The sequence below is a fragment of the Vanessa atalanta genome, chromosome 25, assembly GCF_905147765.1.
Source record: "Vanessa atalanta chromosome 25, ilVanAtal1.2, whole genome shotgun sequence".
Taxonomy (NCBI): Eukaryota; Metazoa; Arthropoda; class Insecta; order Lepidoptera; family Nymphalidae; genus Vanessa; species Vanessa atalanta.
Window position 1 is genome coordinate 6,845,197 of NC_061895.1, and position 19,208 is coordinate 6,864,404.

At 31.3% G+C, this 19,208-nt stretch overlaps 1 protein-coding gene across 3 annotated transcripts in view; it reads right to left on the reverse strand.

The window, feature by feature from the left end:
• LOC125073657 (forkhead box protein P3) overlaps positions 1-19,208 on the reverse strand; it is a 76,061-nt gene that overhangs the window by 24,481 nt on the left and 32,372 nt on the right. For 2 of the 3 annotated variants that reach the window (XM_047684579.1, XM_047684578.1), the window contains exon 3: positions 16,079-16,105. In XM_047684579.1, coding sequence (XP_047540535.1) covers positions 16,079-16,105 — 27 coding nt within the window. Of the gene's footprint in view, positions 1-2,937; positions 3,150-7,215; positions 7,460-16,078; positions 16,106-19,208 lie in introns of those variants that run through there. The other variant, XM_047684580.1, reaches the window with a different exon arrangement.

The following is a 19,208-nucleotide window of genomic DNA, read 5'->3' on the forward strand; positions in this document are numbered from 1 at the left end:
AAATTTAAAACAAACTATTGATACACGATTGCAGTGAGTCTCGCACGTTTCATCGAAAACAATTAATAAACAATTATATTCGCTTACAATGTATTTATTCTTCTGTCACGTAGTTGTAAATAAAACGTACGTGACATTATTATGATTACGTTTTAAAGAAGAATTTTCAATAATACGTAACGTATGAATACGCGTTTCGTTTACGGAAATGTTTGTGTGAAAGTGTAAACAATGGAATTCGTCGTATTTCCTTGATTCGCTTTAGTTTTTTCTATGTAATACATATATAATATTGTACCTGATGTTAATGTTAGTATATTTAACAGTCTTGCTTAGGGTCGGGTTACTTACTAAAATTTTCAGTATTAAGGTTGAAAAATTATAGTATTTTCGATTTTTCTCAGGTCGGGATATTTTATTTTCCGAACCGGTGATAGATGTATAAATTAAACATCATATTATTAATAAAGGAATTGATTTGATGTGTCAAGTTGAAATAAAAATAACTATCAAGTCACTACTATATACTTTCGATAGGTCGTCCTACGATTTAAACGCACCCAATGAACGCACACCAAAACACAAATTCACACACTCACGCACACAGAGATTAAAGTCTATATTAAATCAATGATTGAATTCCACATATTGGTATTTGTGCAATCCGCCAAAAACAATACATACTATGATAAAAAAATTCTTCATACAGTACAGATACAGACCATTTGACGTTATAGTTACTTATCAGGTCCTTGAAGCCGTGACGTAATGTAACATGACCTTTAACCTTAAAACGGACTATCTAACGCAAAAAGAGTTCAAATCGAAACTTTAGTTCATGAGATTAACACATAAACTATAGAACTATAATAAATACGATATAGTTATATATATTTTAGATAAGCACCGTCCGTCCGTGTGTTTATGTAATGAGTAATATAACCGTGTATGGTACACGATGTTTTGTTTTTTTTTTTACGAAAAACACAGCATGAGACGTTGGAACTTAAATAACAATAACATACGTCGCGCTTTATAAACTATAGTTGATTTGCTTTGACGATTTCTGATGTGAGTTACGAAAGGCCACTTGGATTGCATTTCGTGAAATGATTTTGAAAGATAATTCAATACTAAGCCACAATAATTAATTATCTAATTAAATCTAAAGATAATAAATAATATAATAATTATCACGTTGTGTCAACACTGTATTAATAAAGTCCAATTATTTTTGTATATCTACCACCGATTCGGAAATGACCTCAGAATTGAGAACTGGCGAAAGAAACTCATCGGGATTTTTTTATTCAACTCTAAAGTGAAAGTTATACTAAATACAAATGGGCGGGATTTTAATCTCATCTCATCTCATATATCAAAAATTATATTCAAAGGAAATGTTAATATGGTTTTTGGTTTTTTAAATGTAGGTAGTATAATGGATATGTACTGATGGCAAGCGATCATCACCGCCCGTTGAGATTGGCGTTGTAACAAATATTAACCATTCCTTACACACACAAATGCGCCTTCAACCTTGGGAGTTAATGCCTGTCCCTTATGCCTGTAGTTACACTGGCTCACTGCCCCTTCAAACCGGAACACAACAATACTGAGTATTGCTGTTTAACGGTATATGGTGACTACTTGGTATATATCAGACGGACTTACACATAGCTCTACCACCAACTAAACCTACCTATATTTGAAAAGACAATTTAAATAATTATTATATATTTAAAATTTCCAAGTAATAAGTAAATTATTTTACTCATAATCATTTTTATAGGAGATAAAGTTGAATTTCAGCCAGACATAAAATGAGTCGTATTTTATATGGTTCTTAACTGGTGGAAAATTGTTGCTAGCAAGTTTGTGTTGGTTTTTCATGGAAGGATTTATATTCCGAAGAGGGTTTTACGACTAGCTATACATATATTAATAAAATAACCACTCAAATAAAGTATAGCCACCTTGATAAATAAACACACACACACGAAATGAATTTTAATAATTTAATATTTTTTTTTGTCATTATTGACGGTAGACATTTTTGTTTCATCGACTTTTGAATCGAAACAATTCTCAAGAACTCTCTTTTCGCACGTGACATTGGCGAAATAATCTGTGCCCTCTTGGCATAAATAAAAGCCATAACTAAAAAAAAAAAAAGAACTCTCTCTTTCCCTTCAAAAATTTTATTACACTTTTTTTTCAGTAAATTGACGTTATCAAGCTTTTAATGATATGTTATTTATATGTGTTATAGTTGATTATGTCCTTTATCAATTTCTTCAAACCAGTAGCTTTAATACAACATCACTTAGCCGCCTAATTCAAAAAAATATCTTCGAGTATGGCCCTAAAGTCTTTGCATAAGAAATTAGGTAGATCACACCATTTAAATAATCTGAAAATACCTTGTAGTTTCTTTAAAAACTGGACATACAAACTTACCGACAAATGCTGGAATATACGCAGGAAAAGTATATGTATCCAATTTATCTTTTCAATTTGTCAGCTTATAAGTAGTTGTTTCTAAACACAGATACAAAATACCTTTGTTATTTTTTAGTAAAATTATATAAAATGTATATTTTTATCTTATCGGTCGAAAGTTTGCGGTTTCAAACCCGAGCTGATAATGAAGCCGTCTCCAGCTGGAACACGTCCACTGCTAGACATGGTTCCTCCAAGGATCACCACGATGGCCGTTCGCGCTACCAATATCTAACGCTTTACTAAGTTTATATATACTTAATTTGTGATTATAATTAGTATGTAAAACATCACGAGGAACCCTTGTGTTGGATATCACCGTATATCAGCAAAATTGGAGCAGCGTTGTGGAAGAACTTATAATTTCGTTCATCAGTAGGAATATTACTTAATAATTATTATTATTCTATATTATTATATAAATAAATTACTCACCTGTCTCACGGCGTACAACATCGTAATCTTCTTCTATATACTTTTAGAGTTATTAATAAATAATTATATCACGGCTCACTTGTTTATTAGTAATAAATCTAATTGACTGAAACGATATCAGTCATAATAGATTTGTTTATGTTTATTATTATGATATAAATGTTTATTCCCATAATATACACTATTATATCTTCATAAATATAATCGTTAATCTGTAAATTATTATTTACAAATAAAATAATATCGCTGTTTAGTGTTGGATGCGCAAATATATTTTTTTTTATAATTTAATTTGAGATATGTTCTTGGTGTGCTTTTATTAATTCGTATTATTAATATTTTATATTTTTAATTTCAGAACTGAAACTTATATTTTTTTTTTATAATTAATATTTGACGGTTGCTATAAAGTAATTGTGATTATTTAATTAAAAAACATTATTAACCAGAAAATGGTCGTTGGTACAAAATGCGGACTCAAAGCAAAAGAATCCAGTCTCACTAGTCGTTACGCTAATTAGAAAATCACGAAAACGATATATCAACAATAAAAATAAAATATTATTATATAATATATGTTGAAAAAATAAATTAGACGAATTCTTAACGATCCACTGGCAACATATATTACATATATTAAACGATAATACAATTTAAACTAAAATATATATAATATAATGGTTATTTATTTCAGTTAACCTAATTTGAGTACATAAAAGCTTTAACGTAACAAGAACCTCTCAAAAGCGTCCGCCCGCCCTCTCTTAAGCGTCTAACGGGGCGTCGATTTTCAGCGTCACGCCTACCCGCTGAAAAGAGACGCCTCTGTCCTGAATATCGCAAGAAAACTCGTAACGGAACCTTTTCTTTAGATAATAATGTTTTATATTAAAAAATTAATCGAGTTTCTTTCGTTTTCTTATTAGAATCTGCATTCGTAACTTAGGCAGATATTTAATTTAATTTCGTTTGTTTAGTCATACGTGTCTGTAAAGCTTTTTTTTTAATTAATTTTATTTATATTTTGATTGACTTTTCCTTGGTACAATAATTCAATAATTATATTTTAAAGAGATGACATTTCTATAATGTGTCTTATTTTATTTTATCGAGAGCTGATTCAAGGTCTAAATTATTCATCCACGCAACTGGACTAAAATTAAATGGAAATTTGGCTTAAATATCCACTTGTTTACTGAACTCAATATATTTTCTATTTAAAAATATATTTATAACATAAACACAAATAACAAGACTAAGTATATCAATCCTTTCAATTTGGACTTAGTGAAATAGAAAATCGGTAAAAATAATTAGTTATTTACTAAACCGATTTTTTTTTTTATTAATATTGTATTGCATTTATTTAGCTATAAGTAACAACATTATTTTAATTTTAACGTTTACCTATATATATAGTGATTATTTTTCATACTAACCGTTATTTATGTTTAAAAAACAATTCTCTTTTAAATCAATGACAACAAAGCGAATGGACAATGAAACTATTTAATATGTAGTTTATCATATTTGAGATCAATCCACACATCTAGTAATAATATCGTGTCTTACCTCAGCTTAATATTATAAGTTAAACTCTTTAGGTCAAGGGGTCTTTTTAATAAAAAAAAAAAACAAGTGTAGTTTTGTTTGACTTACAAAATGTATGTTGACAGTAATTTAAACTGGCAATTATTTTTGCTGGCAATCGAAATTTGAATTCAAATATTATCTTTTTTTATGTCTCTGAATCAACGCATCTACTGTGTTCATAATATTATTTTTATTATTAGTTCTTACGGTTTCACAAATTTTATAAATCAAGGAATGTTTAGTCTATGATCGTTTTTGGAAAACTATAGTTTCCGTCATTAAAGACAGGCTTTCCAAAGCAAAGCATTAACAACGAAAAATAATATCAATAATTGCTCGATAATCCACATAAATAGAAACAAATGAATTAAAATAACAATAGTAAAATATATTTAAAATAAATATTGGCTTATATTTAATCTGTGTATTTTTTATCTGTCAATATTGAATTTAATTGACGTTACCTATAAATTATATTTTCCCGCCCACTTTAAAAATAGTTAAATCGTATCGTTCTTTGTTTAAATTCTTGTGGTTTCAATCAATCCTCAAGTGTTATATAATATTGATCAAAGATTTTATTGGGTTTTTTATTTATAGTTTATAAACATTTTTGTCAAAACGGATAAGCAAACTAATTTATTGAATCGTATATGCAAATAAAAAAAAGCATACAGGATTTTTTTCGTAATGTTGATTACGAATATATCGTACATATATTATATCCTTTTTTTAGCTTTTGATGCTGAGGTTTTTGCTCAAAATAAATTTAAAGTCAAATATCAATTTAATATTTAGATTAGAGCGAAACGGACGGATAGAAAGTGACTTATATTTTTTTTTATATAATTGTGTCACTTCGTTCAGGGTCAATTGTATTTAAGTAATAGATATATTATTTATATCAATAATTTAAAGTCAACATCCTTTATCCATAGCAGAATAAAATCGACTTATATGTTAAATAAAATTAAAAAAAATAATATTAAATACACACACAAACTTTCGCAACTTTCACATTCATATAGTTAGGTGTTTTTTTTTTTTTTAATTAATAAGTGTTAGTTTTTTTTTTATTCCTCTGAAACAAGTTTTCTAATCCCAATAACGCGAGCACATTGAAACAAAATTTGTATTATGAATACTGATTAATTGAAAAAAAAAATGGATGCCATCTTTGTCGTATTTTTTGTTATCTGTAAATGACAAATTGAATATTTTCACAATACTTGTATATACTTAAGTATGTAAGTATTTCCTTATTAACAACGAAAAGCACTGCTAAATTAAGAAACATATATCTGTTTTAATAAATTAGTTTTAAAGTTAAAGCATTTTTTTTTTAAATTAATTTATAGATACAAGGAGGATGGTGTGCAAATTTACTTCTGATAAGATGTCTGCTAAAAAAAAATTATACTAAATATTAACCCTTAGTGACATCAATTCGATGTGTCATGTGCCTATATTTACACTGGCTCACTCACCTTTCCAGCAGCAAGCAAAGGCGCTCTGCCTTTGCTTGCTGCATTTACCGGAAGAACCTTAATAATCAGGATTGTGAAGTCGTCCACCATACCATTTCGATTCGTTACTTTTTATTCTAAAATTATCTGTGAAGAAATAAAGCAGCCTATTATACGCAGATTAAATAAAATATTTTTAATCACTATTTTTATTTTTTTTAAGACATTCGAAATGGCAGGTCTATCGGAAAATACGTCAGAAACTTCCCACCACATCACGCGATTTAAAAATTAGTTGTATATATCAAGATAAGTATGTTTTTATTCATCATTTTTTTTTTCTATATTGTTTTTTTTTTATTAATGTAAATTGTTATCGTTACTTAAATATTATTCTTTACATTTACGTACATAAGCTGTTTTTGTCACACCCAATTATTCGTACAAATTTTATTTAAGTGAGTCGTTTTAATTTTTGTGTTATTAGTATATCCTGTATCAATATAATTATTATTAATCGCAACATCATTTAAACTAAAACATACTTACGTATTGGACATTCATTTATTAAAATCAATAATTTAATCAAAAGAAAATAAAAACGTAGTAATTAAAATTTTAATTTTAAAATTATTAACTAAATTATTCAAAACTATCATTCGAACTTTATTCGAAATTCGAAAAGGTATTTTCAATGAACCGATTACCGAATGTAAAAGCGGGCGGGAAATCCGTTGCTCATCAGCTGTCAAACTCAGCGCTCTTCAGCGGCTGCTGCGATTGGACGCCCGCTTATGAGCGACGCTCGTGATTGGCGCGCGCGGTGCACATGAGCGACAGTCCACGTGCTCATAAGTTCCGACGCGGTAATTCAAACTTTTTACGCGACGTTTCGAACTGTTTCGTTATTTTATTGTTTTTTTTTTATTATATAAGTTTATTTATTTAACATAAATATTTATTTTTTATACAATTTAAATATTCATTAAATTATTTAAAAATTAATTATTTTTGTACATTTTAAATGAAAATGTTATTAGGAAGTGAAATTTAAAATTTTAGTTTTACTTACGAATGCACACCGAAGAACCTCTCACATAAATTAAATCAAATAATCGATTAGACAAGCAAATAAATAATAATTAAAATTAAATAGATCCGATAATAGCTAGACAGCCTCCTCGGATCAAAAATTGAACATAAAACAAAAACCACTCACGTCTCCAGAAACATAATTAAAACATTTAAAAAAAGAACAAAATCAATAAATAAAAGCACTAAATCCAACACTGAACAGCGACAAAAACTACCACTTATAAGTTCCTGCACGGATGCAGTTCCCGATGCAAATTATTTACACTGCAGTTTAATGCATACACAATATTAAAATACAAAAATCCCGTTCACTTCAATAAATGCAAACGCACGTTATATTTGTAATGCGAAAATAATATATTTGTTCGGGCAACGCGCCTCTAAACAATACACAACAGCCTTCGACGCGGCGGCAACAACAATGCTAGGTCGAAATAAGCAAGAAATATTTAACTACCGAAGCGGGGAGGGGCGGGCACTGGCCCTCAGTATTGGCGCTATGGCTGTGGTAGTTATAGTTTACGTGATACACATCTCAAATACAAATAATATAAACATTACAACTGAGCATGCGCGGTACAAGCAGACAGGGACGAAACGACACCGCTGCGACTAGCTCACGTGTCCAAAAACAGCGAGTACTTAGACGAAAATTAAACGATAACGTCTAGATTTATTACACGAACTAGAAATGTTGTAGTGGATATCCTAAATCGCTTTTTTATAGATTAATTTGCATATTTCTGACAGGGGCCGCGGCCGGTCACTTGTACGCATGCGCGAGACGGAGAGAGCAAAATGTTATTGACGATGCAAAATATTTATTTTTTGGCGCAACACCGACGCAGCTCCTGGCTGTAACGGAAACGCTGCCATTTTGAATTTTCGTAACTGTGTCGAAAATTTTCAGCATTTGAATTTCGAATGTGTTCTTATTGTAGATGGCGAGTTACAGGGGTTAAATAAAAAATTAAAAATACTATTTATTTCGTCTGGTAAAGAAATTTCTGTAAAGAAAAGATATGATAGAAAACATTAGATTATTAAGCCCATAGGGAATTTGCGAAGGATTTATTTCAATTATTATCCAATACGAGCTTTACACGCATGCGCTTGGCACAATTTACACCGTTCTTGAAATTAACACGTAATATAATTATAATTTAACGAATAATTATCTTATAAGATATTTAGAACTTTAAAGTAATAATTGAAGGTTATTTATGCGAAAATCCTATAATGGTCTTTTGAAATCCTCCTTGGGTATTCGTAATGATCCGATTTCTCTTATTATCCTACGACATATAGGTGTAGCCTAGTATATTGATATTACCAATGCCCTACTTATGTTCAAACTCGACGAATAGTTTATTCAAGTACGCTCGCCCTTGTACGTTCATCTTCATTTTGCAGGATTCGATTGAATGAAACCTACCACTGCTATGACGCTACCACGCAACCTGGTGAGATTGACCTTGTATTTTGAACAATGATTACATTATTCAGACTTATTTGCTCTAAACTGAAATAAATCTTCTAATTACACTTTTATATCATAAATGAATCGTATCGTATGTATTCGCGCGGGTGCATGGAACGGATGTCCGCTCCGAAGTTTCGACTCGAGCCAGGGACCTAACGTCGTGGCGGCACTCTAGAGAAATGAGCCACCCGCCGCACGAGCAAAACCTCTTGGCATGCGTCCGCGCCATTTAGGGCTGCTTATACTATTTATAAATACAGATTTACAAGTGTGCACCCGCGCAAGTTTTACCGGACGCCCTTAAGAATAGGCCCAATGTTCATCAATATTTGGCATCATAAGATAATTTAATTACACTACTATTTTTCACTACTTACCTACTTCAATTTTGTAAATTAATTCCTTAAACTACCAAGAATTATTCCGAAAATGATGATAATGAATCAAATTGTCACTATTGGTTGATGTTATTAAACTGCCACAGAAAAAAGGGTATCAATATTGATGAACCACCATCAATTAATGGCATTACAGCCTTTTCAATATCCAGATAATGTGACCCCAGATTATTTGCATTTTCTCTCATTCTCGGATTTCGATTGAACGATGGCGAGTTGAGGCGATAGGCAAAAAGCCAATAATAGGATTTTGGCTCGACAAGGGATTTAAATCTAGAAGGAAGTCCTAAGTATCTAAAATATCAAGCTACTAGACTAATGAGGCGAGTAATTATCTATTTCACAGTGACTGCCAGTAATTTATTCACTATATACGTAAGAGATTAAATATAAGCAAGATTAGTAGTTAAACCCTGGTTAAATACATCATTTTGAACACTTGATCTTTTAATTTTGTTGACTTATACAGAGCTCTTAAAAGTACTAAAAATTTTGCAACGAATAGTATTACTATTTTCGTTGTCTTGGTAGGTACCACCCACTAATCAGATATTAATAAAAATGTACCTATTATTTTTTAATTACGATATTTTAACACAATTTGATGTGACAAAAGAGATGCAATTGTATCGAACATCAAAAACAGGAAATATCGCGTTAAAACCTTTCTAAACAATTAAAAAAAAATTTAATTTAATTAAAAATTTGGATAATCTAAATCTTAAGCATACGGTGTGATAGAAGGTCCGCGCGGATAGGCCATTGACATTTTTATTGGGCGATGATTTAGGAGCTATCGATTGCGTCGCCGGCTCTCATCCGGAAGAATTTGAATTTAGAACCTCGATCTACTGACACTAGTCTAGACTTGATGAATTATCTACTCGCATTTGAGGTTATACGCAAAAAATTGTAAGGGCGTTGTTCGTGAAGTGTTTGCTTCGGAGGCGAGAGTTCTTTGTCATTTATATTTAGGATATTTCTATGAGAATTTTTTACTTTGAAATAATTTTAAATTTAGAATGTTGATTTTTTTTAATCTTTATTAAAATATGCAAAGACAAAACAGTTAAGTAATATTATCTCATCTGTTTGTCTATCGATTTTTTTTTTGTAGCTATTTGAGACATTAATTATAATGCAATGGATTATCCAATAAAAAAAAAATCTTCGAAAAAAGTAAATAAGTGACAATACGCATAAATAGAATTATTAGATTCATTTATAAATAATTTAAGATTTACGCCCACGTGATACGTCTAAATTCCAGACTTATACCAAATCTTTTTAGACTAGACTAGTCTTGGTAACCAACTCATCCTCATAAATGTTTACTAAGATAACTTAGAGGTACTTAAATATAGGTCGATAAAAATATTTTAAATCAGCCAGGTCAGCCACGAATGGTTATTAACGAAACTGAAACAAAACAAGAAATAATCTCTTTTCCTTAAAAAAACCTCTTAATAATTCCCTCGGTATAACACAAAAAATTATAGAAGCGTTCAAGTTTAAACAGTAAAAAACATTAATTAGGAGTGAGCTATGAGCCCGAGGTTTAGGAGGTAGATCTGTAGCTTATAAGCGGGATTCCGTGACCACGCCCACTGAACAGTGACGCCCAGTCTCGCTATAAAGCGACCGCCCACACTCCACTACTGAAAATTTATTATAATGTATATATATACATATACAATATTAAATTTTGTATTTGTGACGCTCTAGAATGTTCCATCTGTGCTATTATGTGGAATTAAAAAAAAATATTCAGGATTTCGATATATTTCGTATTTAATTTGCTTTAATTGTTATTTAGCTTAAAATAAAAGATTGTATTAATGAAGATGAGGTTGTTTAGGTTCTTCTCGGTTCAAGGTATTTTCTGGATGGTTTAATTTGACAATCTTTAAGTAAGTGTAATGCTTCTATATCGAATAAAGGAATTTGATTTGGTTTGACTGGCAAAATAATTACGGATTTTAATATAATTTTTGTATATCATGATAGAAATTTTATACAATAATTGATCATGTTTAAATAAATCTGTACATTCGTTACATTATTTCATTATAATAGGTTTTTTGTATTATACTATTCTACTACTGTTACTACACGTGAAAGTTTATATGTTTGAATGTTTGTTACGTAATCATACAAAAGTTCTAGTCGATTTTTTATGATATTTTGAATACAGACTACTTTTACCCTGACTTAGCTTATGCTAAGTCAGGGTAAAAGTATTAAGACTTTATAGTCTACCCAACCCTCCCCTTTTGAATTAAATTGATTGTAAATCTTGTCATAAATAAGTAATCTTTGATTTTCTAAGATGAAATTCGATGACACTAATTATATTACCTGCTGTGTTATTAGCTAACCCTTTGGGGGGGGGGGGGGGTGTACTAATCAACTATACTGTAATTCATATGTATTGTATTGTTTTCCAGTTAAAATCATCAGTGAGCCAGTATAATTACAGGCAATTGGTATAACCAGATCTCATAGTAAGTGCATTGTGTATGGAATAAAAATATTTCTTGCAATGCCATATTAAGTAATGGTGATCTCTAACGAACAGTGATCCAATTTTCTCATATAACAATATATCTAGGTTTCTATTCATATACAATTATGTATGTAATTAATTTGACAAAAAAAAAGACCCGCTGAGTTTTTTTCGCTGGTTCTTCTCAGGTCAGGGTTTTCCTTTTTCCGAACCGGTAGTAGTGTTTAATTTGACCATCAACAAGAAAGTGTAATGCTTCTATGATGAATAAAGGAATTTGAGTTTGAGTTTGATACTAAAAAGCATCTCTTTAAATGACAAGAGACATAAATAAAGATTATGTATTTATAATTATATCAATTAAAAAAAATTAAACAATTTACTATTAATATTTGCCAATCGCCTCTCAGACTATATACATTAATGGCGGCAAAGCAATCGTTTCAGCCAACGAGGAACAATAAAAGCTGAGACTCGCAATTTGCAGCTGTACCTACTGAGTTATAGCTAGGTCTGGGTCTAGTACTAGGTTTACGTCTGAATAATGTTCAACGTTTCGTCTGTTTTATACGTTACGTAACCGTGAATTTATAACGTTAAACATATTTTAATATATATTATATTAGATACAGAATACACAATCTTTACTAATATTATAATATATTAGTCTGTCTGTATGTTTGTTATTCTTTCACGGACAAAACACTGAACCGAATATGATGAGATTTGATATGAAGCAAGCTTGAACTCCAAGGAAGGATATCGAACATTTGTATGCTTAATATCCGACAACAATGCCTACAACGCGAGTTTAGCCGCGGGCGACAAGTTAAAAATAAAATTATACTAAAATTAGTATAATGTAATAAACCGATGATTTTAGGTTCAAACCCAGGCAGGCACCACTGAAATTTCATGTGCTTAATTCGTGTTTATAATTCATCTCGTGCTCGGCAGTAAAGGAAAACATCATGAGGAAACCTGCATGTGTCTAATTTCAAGTTTTTAGTATTTCAATTTGGTTGTAGGATTTTGTGCAAGCCCTTCTACCGCCAAGCAGCAATATTTAGAACTGCCATGTTCCGGTTTGAAGGGTGAGTGAGGCAGTGTAACTACAGGCACAAATGATATAACATCTTAGCTCCCTTTAGTGATGTAAGGAATGGTTAAGATGGCGACTTATGTGCAGACACACACTCACTCACTCGTCAACGCGCATACAGATATAGCTCAATTATATTATATATTAAACTCACATAAATATGAACACATCCATACGTAATAAGATACCCATTTAAGAAGACATTATATTTGTACAGTGGGCTGTGTTTTCTACAAGCAACTTAATATAGAAAAATAACAGGTTTTATTAGAAACGGTGGTGACCCAAGGAATAGAATATTTTTTATATGATTATGTTAATAATAAATAAATAATTATCGTTTAAATATTTATTAATCCTATAAACCAAGCTATATACCAGAGAGTAAACTTTGTCTTTTTACATCGTAAAAAAAACTGCTTCGTCACGGTAGTTTCGACAGAACATTAGATTTAGTGCTTGTAATAAAAATCTCGAACATTTTATTGACTTAATAAAGATAAGGAAAGAGTTGTCAACGTTCAAACTATCCTACTCACCTAATATTGACATATATACATACATACAGATAATAAATTTTCAAATAGAAGTGTGTTTGAAAAGTGATTCGCAATAATTCGACAAATCGCTGAAACAAAAGTACCTTATTATTTTTAGGGTTTCGTATATCCGATGTAAAGACCATTATCTCAAAATCTAAATCAAAATATTCTTTATTTAAATATATTCTTTATATAAAAGCACCTTTGAATCGTCATGTTACAGAGTTGAATTAAATTTAAATTATCTGAAAGTAGATTCCAGTCAAAAGAACCGGCAAGAAACTCAGTAGTTACTCTTTTTCACCATTTTAATATCAGAGTATGTAAGTAAAGAACAATTATTTTTTTTATATATATAGTCCGCGCTTTTTTATCTATAGTATAATCTTGTATTGAGTAATATTTATCATTATATATCAATGATTTTTTGATATGAGCTTTAAATTTTTGAATAGGCCAAGTTAAAAATAGCTGTGTTCCTTCTATCTTATTATAGAAACGTAAGTATATCTTGTTCCGTCAGTCGTCTTTATGACGTAACCTGCTATTTTCCACATTTACCGGATATAACAGAAGTATTTTGTTAGTCGTATGAAAATTGGTATTGTTATTATAACTTCGGCGGAAAATCTCAAGGGAGACTATCCAACTACGCAGGACACATTACAGACAGGCAGGGCAAAAGTGTGTGCACAAACACAGGTGCGTTCTCTATACGCTCACTCTCATAATCCACTGGAGCAATTCAACACGACCGGAAAGTCTTCAGGCGCAGGACCAACAGCTTTACGTGCTCTTTTAGGCACGGGAGTGTACACACTTCTCAATTTCAGACTCCGGATTGTTACTGAGAATTTTTTGACGAAAAACCCACAATTACTTTTTATCGGCCATACTTTTGTTTGAACATAGGATCTCGGGATCTGCGACCCTTATTTTAAGCCATAGACCAACGAATCAAAATTCAAAGACAATGTTAATGTAATTATGAATCTATAATCATCTACTCTATAGTAGATGTAAAGTATTTTTATTGATACATTTTATAATTCCTATATTCATTACTTCGGGTTATATAGTATTTGGATTAGTATTAAAAGACAAAAACATAATATATTTAATTAAATAGACTTTTGACCTCAAATTTGAATCGTACTTTTACAGGAATATATTAAACTAGTTGTCGCCTGCGATTTAACTCGCCTTTTAGGGGTTAGTCGTTAGATAATAGATATGAAAAATTCACTATCGTTATGGTAGCCTATGGTAGATATGGTAGATATCCTTCCTTAGGGTACCATCTTGATAATTGATTTGATGAATGCGTAACAGAGTTACCTTTGCATTTATATTATTAGTATAGATTTAGAGCTACTAGTTTGGAATTAAGACCTTTTCCACTAATTTCATAGATAAATATTTTTATTAAAATATCATGAAAATTAACACGAATCTTATCATTTATAATTTGATTAGAATCACTCTCGAAAAAAAGAAAAAAATGTAAAGTAACTTCCTGTGAATATCCCACTGCTGAGCTGAAACCTCCTCTACTTATCAAGGAGAAGTTATGGAGCTATTTGTTGATACAAAACCCGCATTAGTGCAGCAGAAAACAAAATATCAGTCCCAATACACCACATGTAGGTTTCCTCGCCATGTTTTCCTTCACCGTCGACCACGAGATGAATTATAAGCACAAATTAAGCACATGAAAATTCAGTGGTGCTTGCCTGGATTTGAACTCAGAATCATCGCTTAAGTCTTCTAAGAAACACGGCTGTTGAACTTATAGTCTTCAATAAAAAAAAATTAAATTAGTTCACAGTTGGCGAAGATATTGAGTGACGTACACGCGAAAAGAAACACACACGAAACAGCTACAGTTCTCAAGTTTAAAGTCGACCAAGTATCCTTCAAATTTACCCCTAAATACATTTTAAATTGAAGGCCTAGATTTATAATGTCCCTTTACATTGAAGTACATTTCTATAACTCGCAGTTTAACTCAATATTTACGCAACATCTTTGGCCTTAAAACCTGAGTCCCTTATTTGCTCTAAAGATCTGATCTCTCTATTAGCGTTTTTCAAGTATAAAATATATGGGTTAATTTAATATTAACTTTATGTCCATTATTTTAAAGTATAAAATGCTATTTAAATAAAAACCTAGGACTTATAGACACTCTTCTTTTAAAACTGAGTATATAATACTAGTTATGTTATATAAGTTTGATTTAATGTCAAGAGCCAATGCGAGTAGAATTTAAGTGCAACGTTTTTACATGTAACATGTAGCTAAAACGCTTTTGACGCAAGTAGGTGTCACCGTGTGAACGTGCACGGAATTGCTCCCCCCCCCCCCGTATATATTTTAAAAAGTTATTAAGTTGGATTAAATACTTAATTAATATCTGTATTTCAATGTATTAAAAGAACTTTTTTGTACAAAAGAAGCATTTTAATTCAAATTGTTCTCATTTACAAATCTGTTATTTATTTTTCTTGTTCAGGACGGTAAAAAACAATACTGAAAACAAGGAAGATTTTTGTTTTTATGAATTACAAAACAAAAAAACAACATAATTTTCCGTACATATCGAATCGGGATTTCCCCGCGTAGACGACTCTACGAAATCTACAAAGGACAATAAGAGAGCTCTTGGCCTATATTAATATTATCAAAAATCATAAGTCGAAAACTTTTCCAAGCGCTATAAGATAAAGTTCGTTAATGATTTTCTTAATACTTTTATGATCTTACCTTTACCTTTGTAGCTTAAATAAAACTGAGCCTGAATAAGGACTCAAAGTTAGAGGTAATTGTTTCCAACCGTAACTTACTACAAGACTACAGGTTTACTCAACAAATACTAACTTCGAAATATTTTATTATCTTGAAGTTAGTATACGTTATAATAATTAAAATTTATAATAATAATGAAATGACTTACCAGGACTGGTAATTGCACCATTGGTCTCTGTGAAAAGAAAAAAAAAATACTTTTTATAAAAAATAGAAAACTGTAAATTTCTGTTGGATTTATTCTAAACCAGTTGAAGCTGCAGCTTTACCCGCTCGATGTTTATAAAATTTTACTTTTTTAAATTAGTATTTAAAAAAGTATCTTATCCTTCCCAGAGACTCAAACTCCATAAAAAATTCTATCTAAATCGGTTCAGCGTTTTATACGTAATTTTTTTTTTACTTGGTGGTAGGGCTTTGTGCAAGCCCGTCTGGGTAGGTACCACCCAGCAGTACTTGGAATTGTTGTGTTCCGGTTTAAAGGGTGCGTGAGCCAGTGTAACTACAGGCACAAGAGACAACATCATAGTTCTCGAGGTTGGTGGCGCATTGGTGATGTAAGGAATGGTTAATATTTGTTACAGCGCCATTGTCTAGGGGCGGTAGTGACCACTTACCATCAGGTGACCTATTTGCTCGTCCAGAGGTAACAGATAGAATTACTTTAGCATAAATAATATTAGTAGAGTTTAGTACAGACTTATATTACACCGACCTGCTCTATCTACTCGTATAAGTTTTATACAAATTGGTTTACTGTTGCTTTTTTTTCACAAAAAAATCCACATTTAATACTATAGATTTTAGTAAAGAATAAAGTTAATTCTGTTATAATGGTAGTCTAATAAATTAATTTGAATAAACGACAAAAAAAATAGTTGCGCGTGCATAACCGCGGTCAAGGAAGTAAGGTCACGGCTAGTTCAATTGACCTCATTTGCAATTTTATTTTGGTTTCGTTTGTACTTAGATTATTATAATTAGGAACTATGAGAATATTTTAATTGGTAATAACGAAACAGACTTATTTTATTTGTGTATTAAGTGTCGTAATAGTAGAGTTCCGTAGTCGTAAAAGATAAAACTTAATATTAAGAATACTTATTATGGTATAGGTCAAGCAAATGGTCAGCCTGGTGTTAAGAGATTAACCAATTATGACCATTGATGCGACATTTTATCCAGATATACGTATAAATAATCTGATATTAAAAAAAAAACATGAAGGTACAATTATATTTTATCTAAAATATATTTCATAGACATGAATATAAAGTAAAGTTTTATTCACAGGACCGGATCTACCATTTGGATTTTTGGGCTTCAGCCCAGGGCCCCGTGGATTCAAGGCGGCCCCAGCTAAGTCAAGTCAAAGTCAAAAATGGACGATAGTGCGAAAGAATCTATAAATTTATTCAATTAAACAGATCGTATGGTTTGCAGCTCTGTGAGTCCTGCAATTAATCAAACCCATTCATTTAATTCAAGCCAAGACTACGTTCAGATATGTCTTAAGTCTGCCCATAATTAGTGTTAGTCCAGGGCCCCCTTAACTTACGGTCCGGCCCTGACTATTCACTTGAAAGGAAGGCTTTGGAGTATCGTAACTTCTATAGTAATATATGACAGAAGCCCATCTCACAACACACCGACATCAGTATCCTCGAATCTTCCAGTAAACACATAGGATAGTGACGGGACTCACCGTCAGGTTGTTAATTTATTTATCCATTAAATAAATAAATTAATAATTAAATATCAATGTAATAAAGTATTATTTATTCAGTATTGTTATTATTTCAATATATATTATTGTCATTATATTTCTGTAAACAAACTCGTTATCGTTATTTGTAGATATTCAGAAGCTTTATGCCGATTCGCGTAATGTTGATAAGTGACGTTAAATTTATTTACATGTAAAGATATTTATATATTATAATGGATGTTTATATATCTGTCCGTGATTAATATACTTCGATTCGGTTTCATAGAGTACCATGAAACTTGGTACACATATTTGGTATTTATTTGGTGTTTTAGGGGGTGATCAGTTTAGGTCTTAGACATAAAAATTAGTCTATGTCCTTCCCTAAAGTTTAATCTCGCTTCATACCAAATTTTAACAAATCCGGTTCAGTAGTTTAATCCTGAAAGAGCAACAGATAGACAGAGTTACTTTCGCATTTATAATTTTAGCTGAGTTCATGGTTCTCCCTGAATGTTCTAAGCCAGTCCGGGCCTCGTAGTTCTCCCCTTTTACACGGGCAGTTCCTCACCGGTATCCATGCTACCGTGTCAATTGTTTTGACCCAGTGATGATCTTATTATACCTATTTATTATTATTCTGTCGTCTTTGTTGTATCTTGTCAATAGATGGCGCTGACCTCATCAACTTTTATACCAAAACGTCGTAAGAATTTGTATGTGTTTCCAGAACTATAAGATCTTTAGTTAATAATATCTAGATATATTGTAAACGGCGCATAATGTTTTTAAACAACGGACCTATCTCAGATAAATTATAACCAAACATAAAAAATATTAACGCTAGAAACTTTATACGTTTCATCGTAATTACACATCGTTCACAACTTTTCGACGGTTTACAATCCGTCTAGATTTATTGTAAGCAAACGGGACTTAAAATTTTACGTTGACATACACTGGTAGATAAAATATGACGGGTTTTGATAACTATACGAACATCGTGTTTGTATGTTGAAGAGAAAATGATACCTTTTAATCGTATTTTGACTTACGTCTTCTCTTTATAATTATATGACTATATATCTTTGTCAAGAAGAGTTAGTCTAAGCTTATCATCAACTATTGTATATTTACTTGTGATAGAATTAAAAGCTAAGGTTTTTAAGGTTTTGAGAATGGATGTGGATGGATATAGAGGTAGGGGACGACCCAAGAAACGATGGATGGATTGTGTGAAAGGCGATATGGTTAGAAATAATGTTACTTGTGAGAGGACGTCTGACAGAGAAGTATGGAAGAAAAAGACATGCTGCGCCGACCCCGAGTAAAATTGAGATAAGGGCAAGATGATGATGAGAATTAAAAGCGGTATGTGTGTTGTTGACCTTTACAGAGTCACCGGGCAGGGAGGCGACCGATAATACTCAAGCCAGGTCTTGGGAGTCTTAGGGTAGAAGAATGAAAGGAGTTTTTATTTTTTATTTTAAATTTATTGATTTTTTAAAAGTAACATACTTGGTGGTAGGGCTTTGTGCAAGCCCGGCTGGGTAGGTACCACCCACTCATC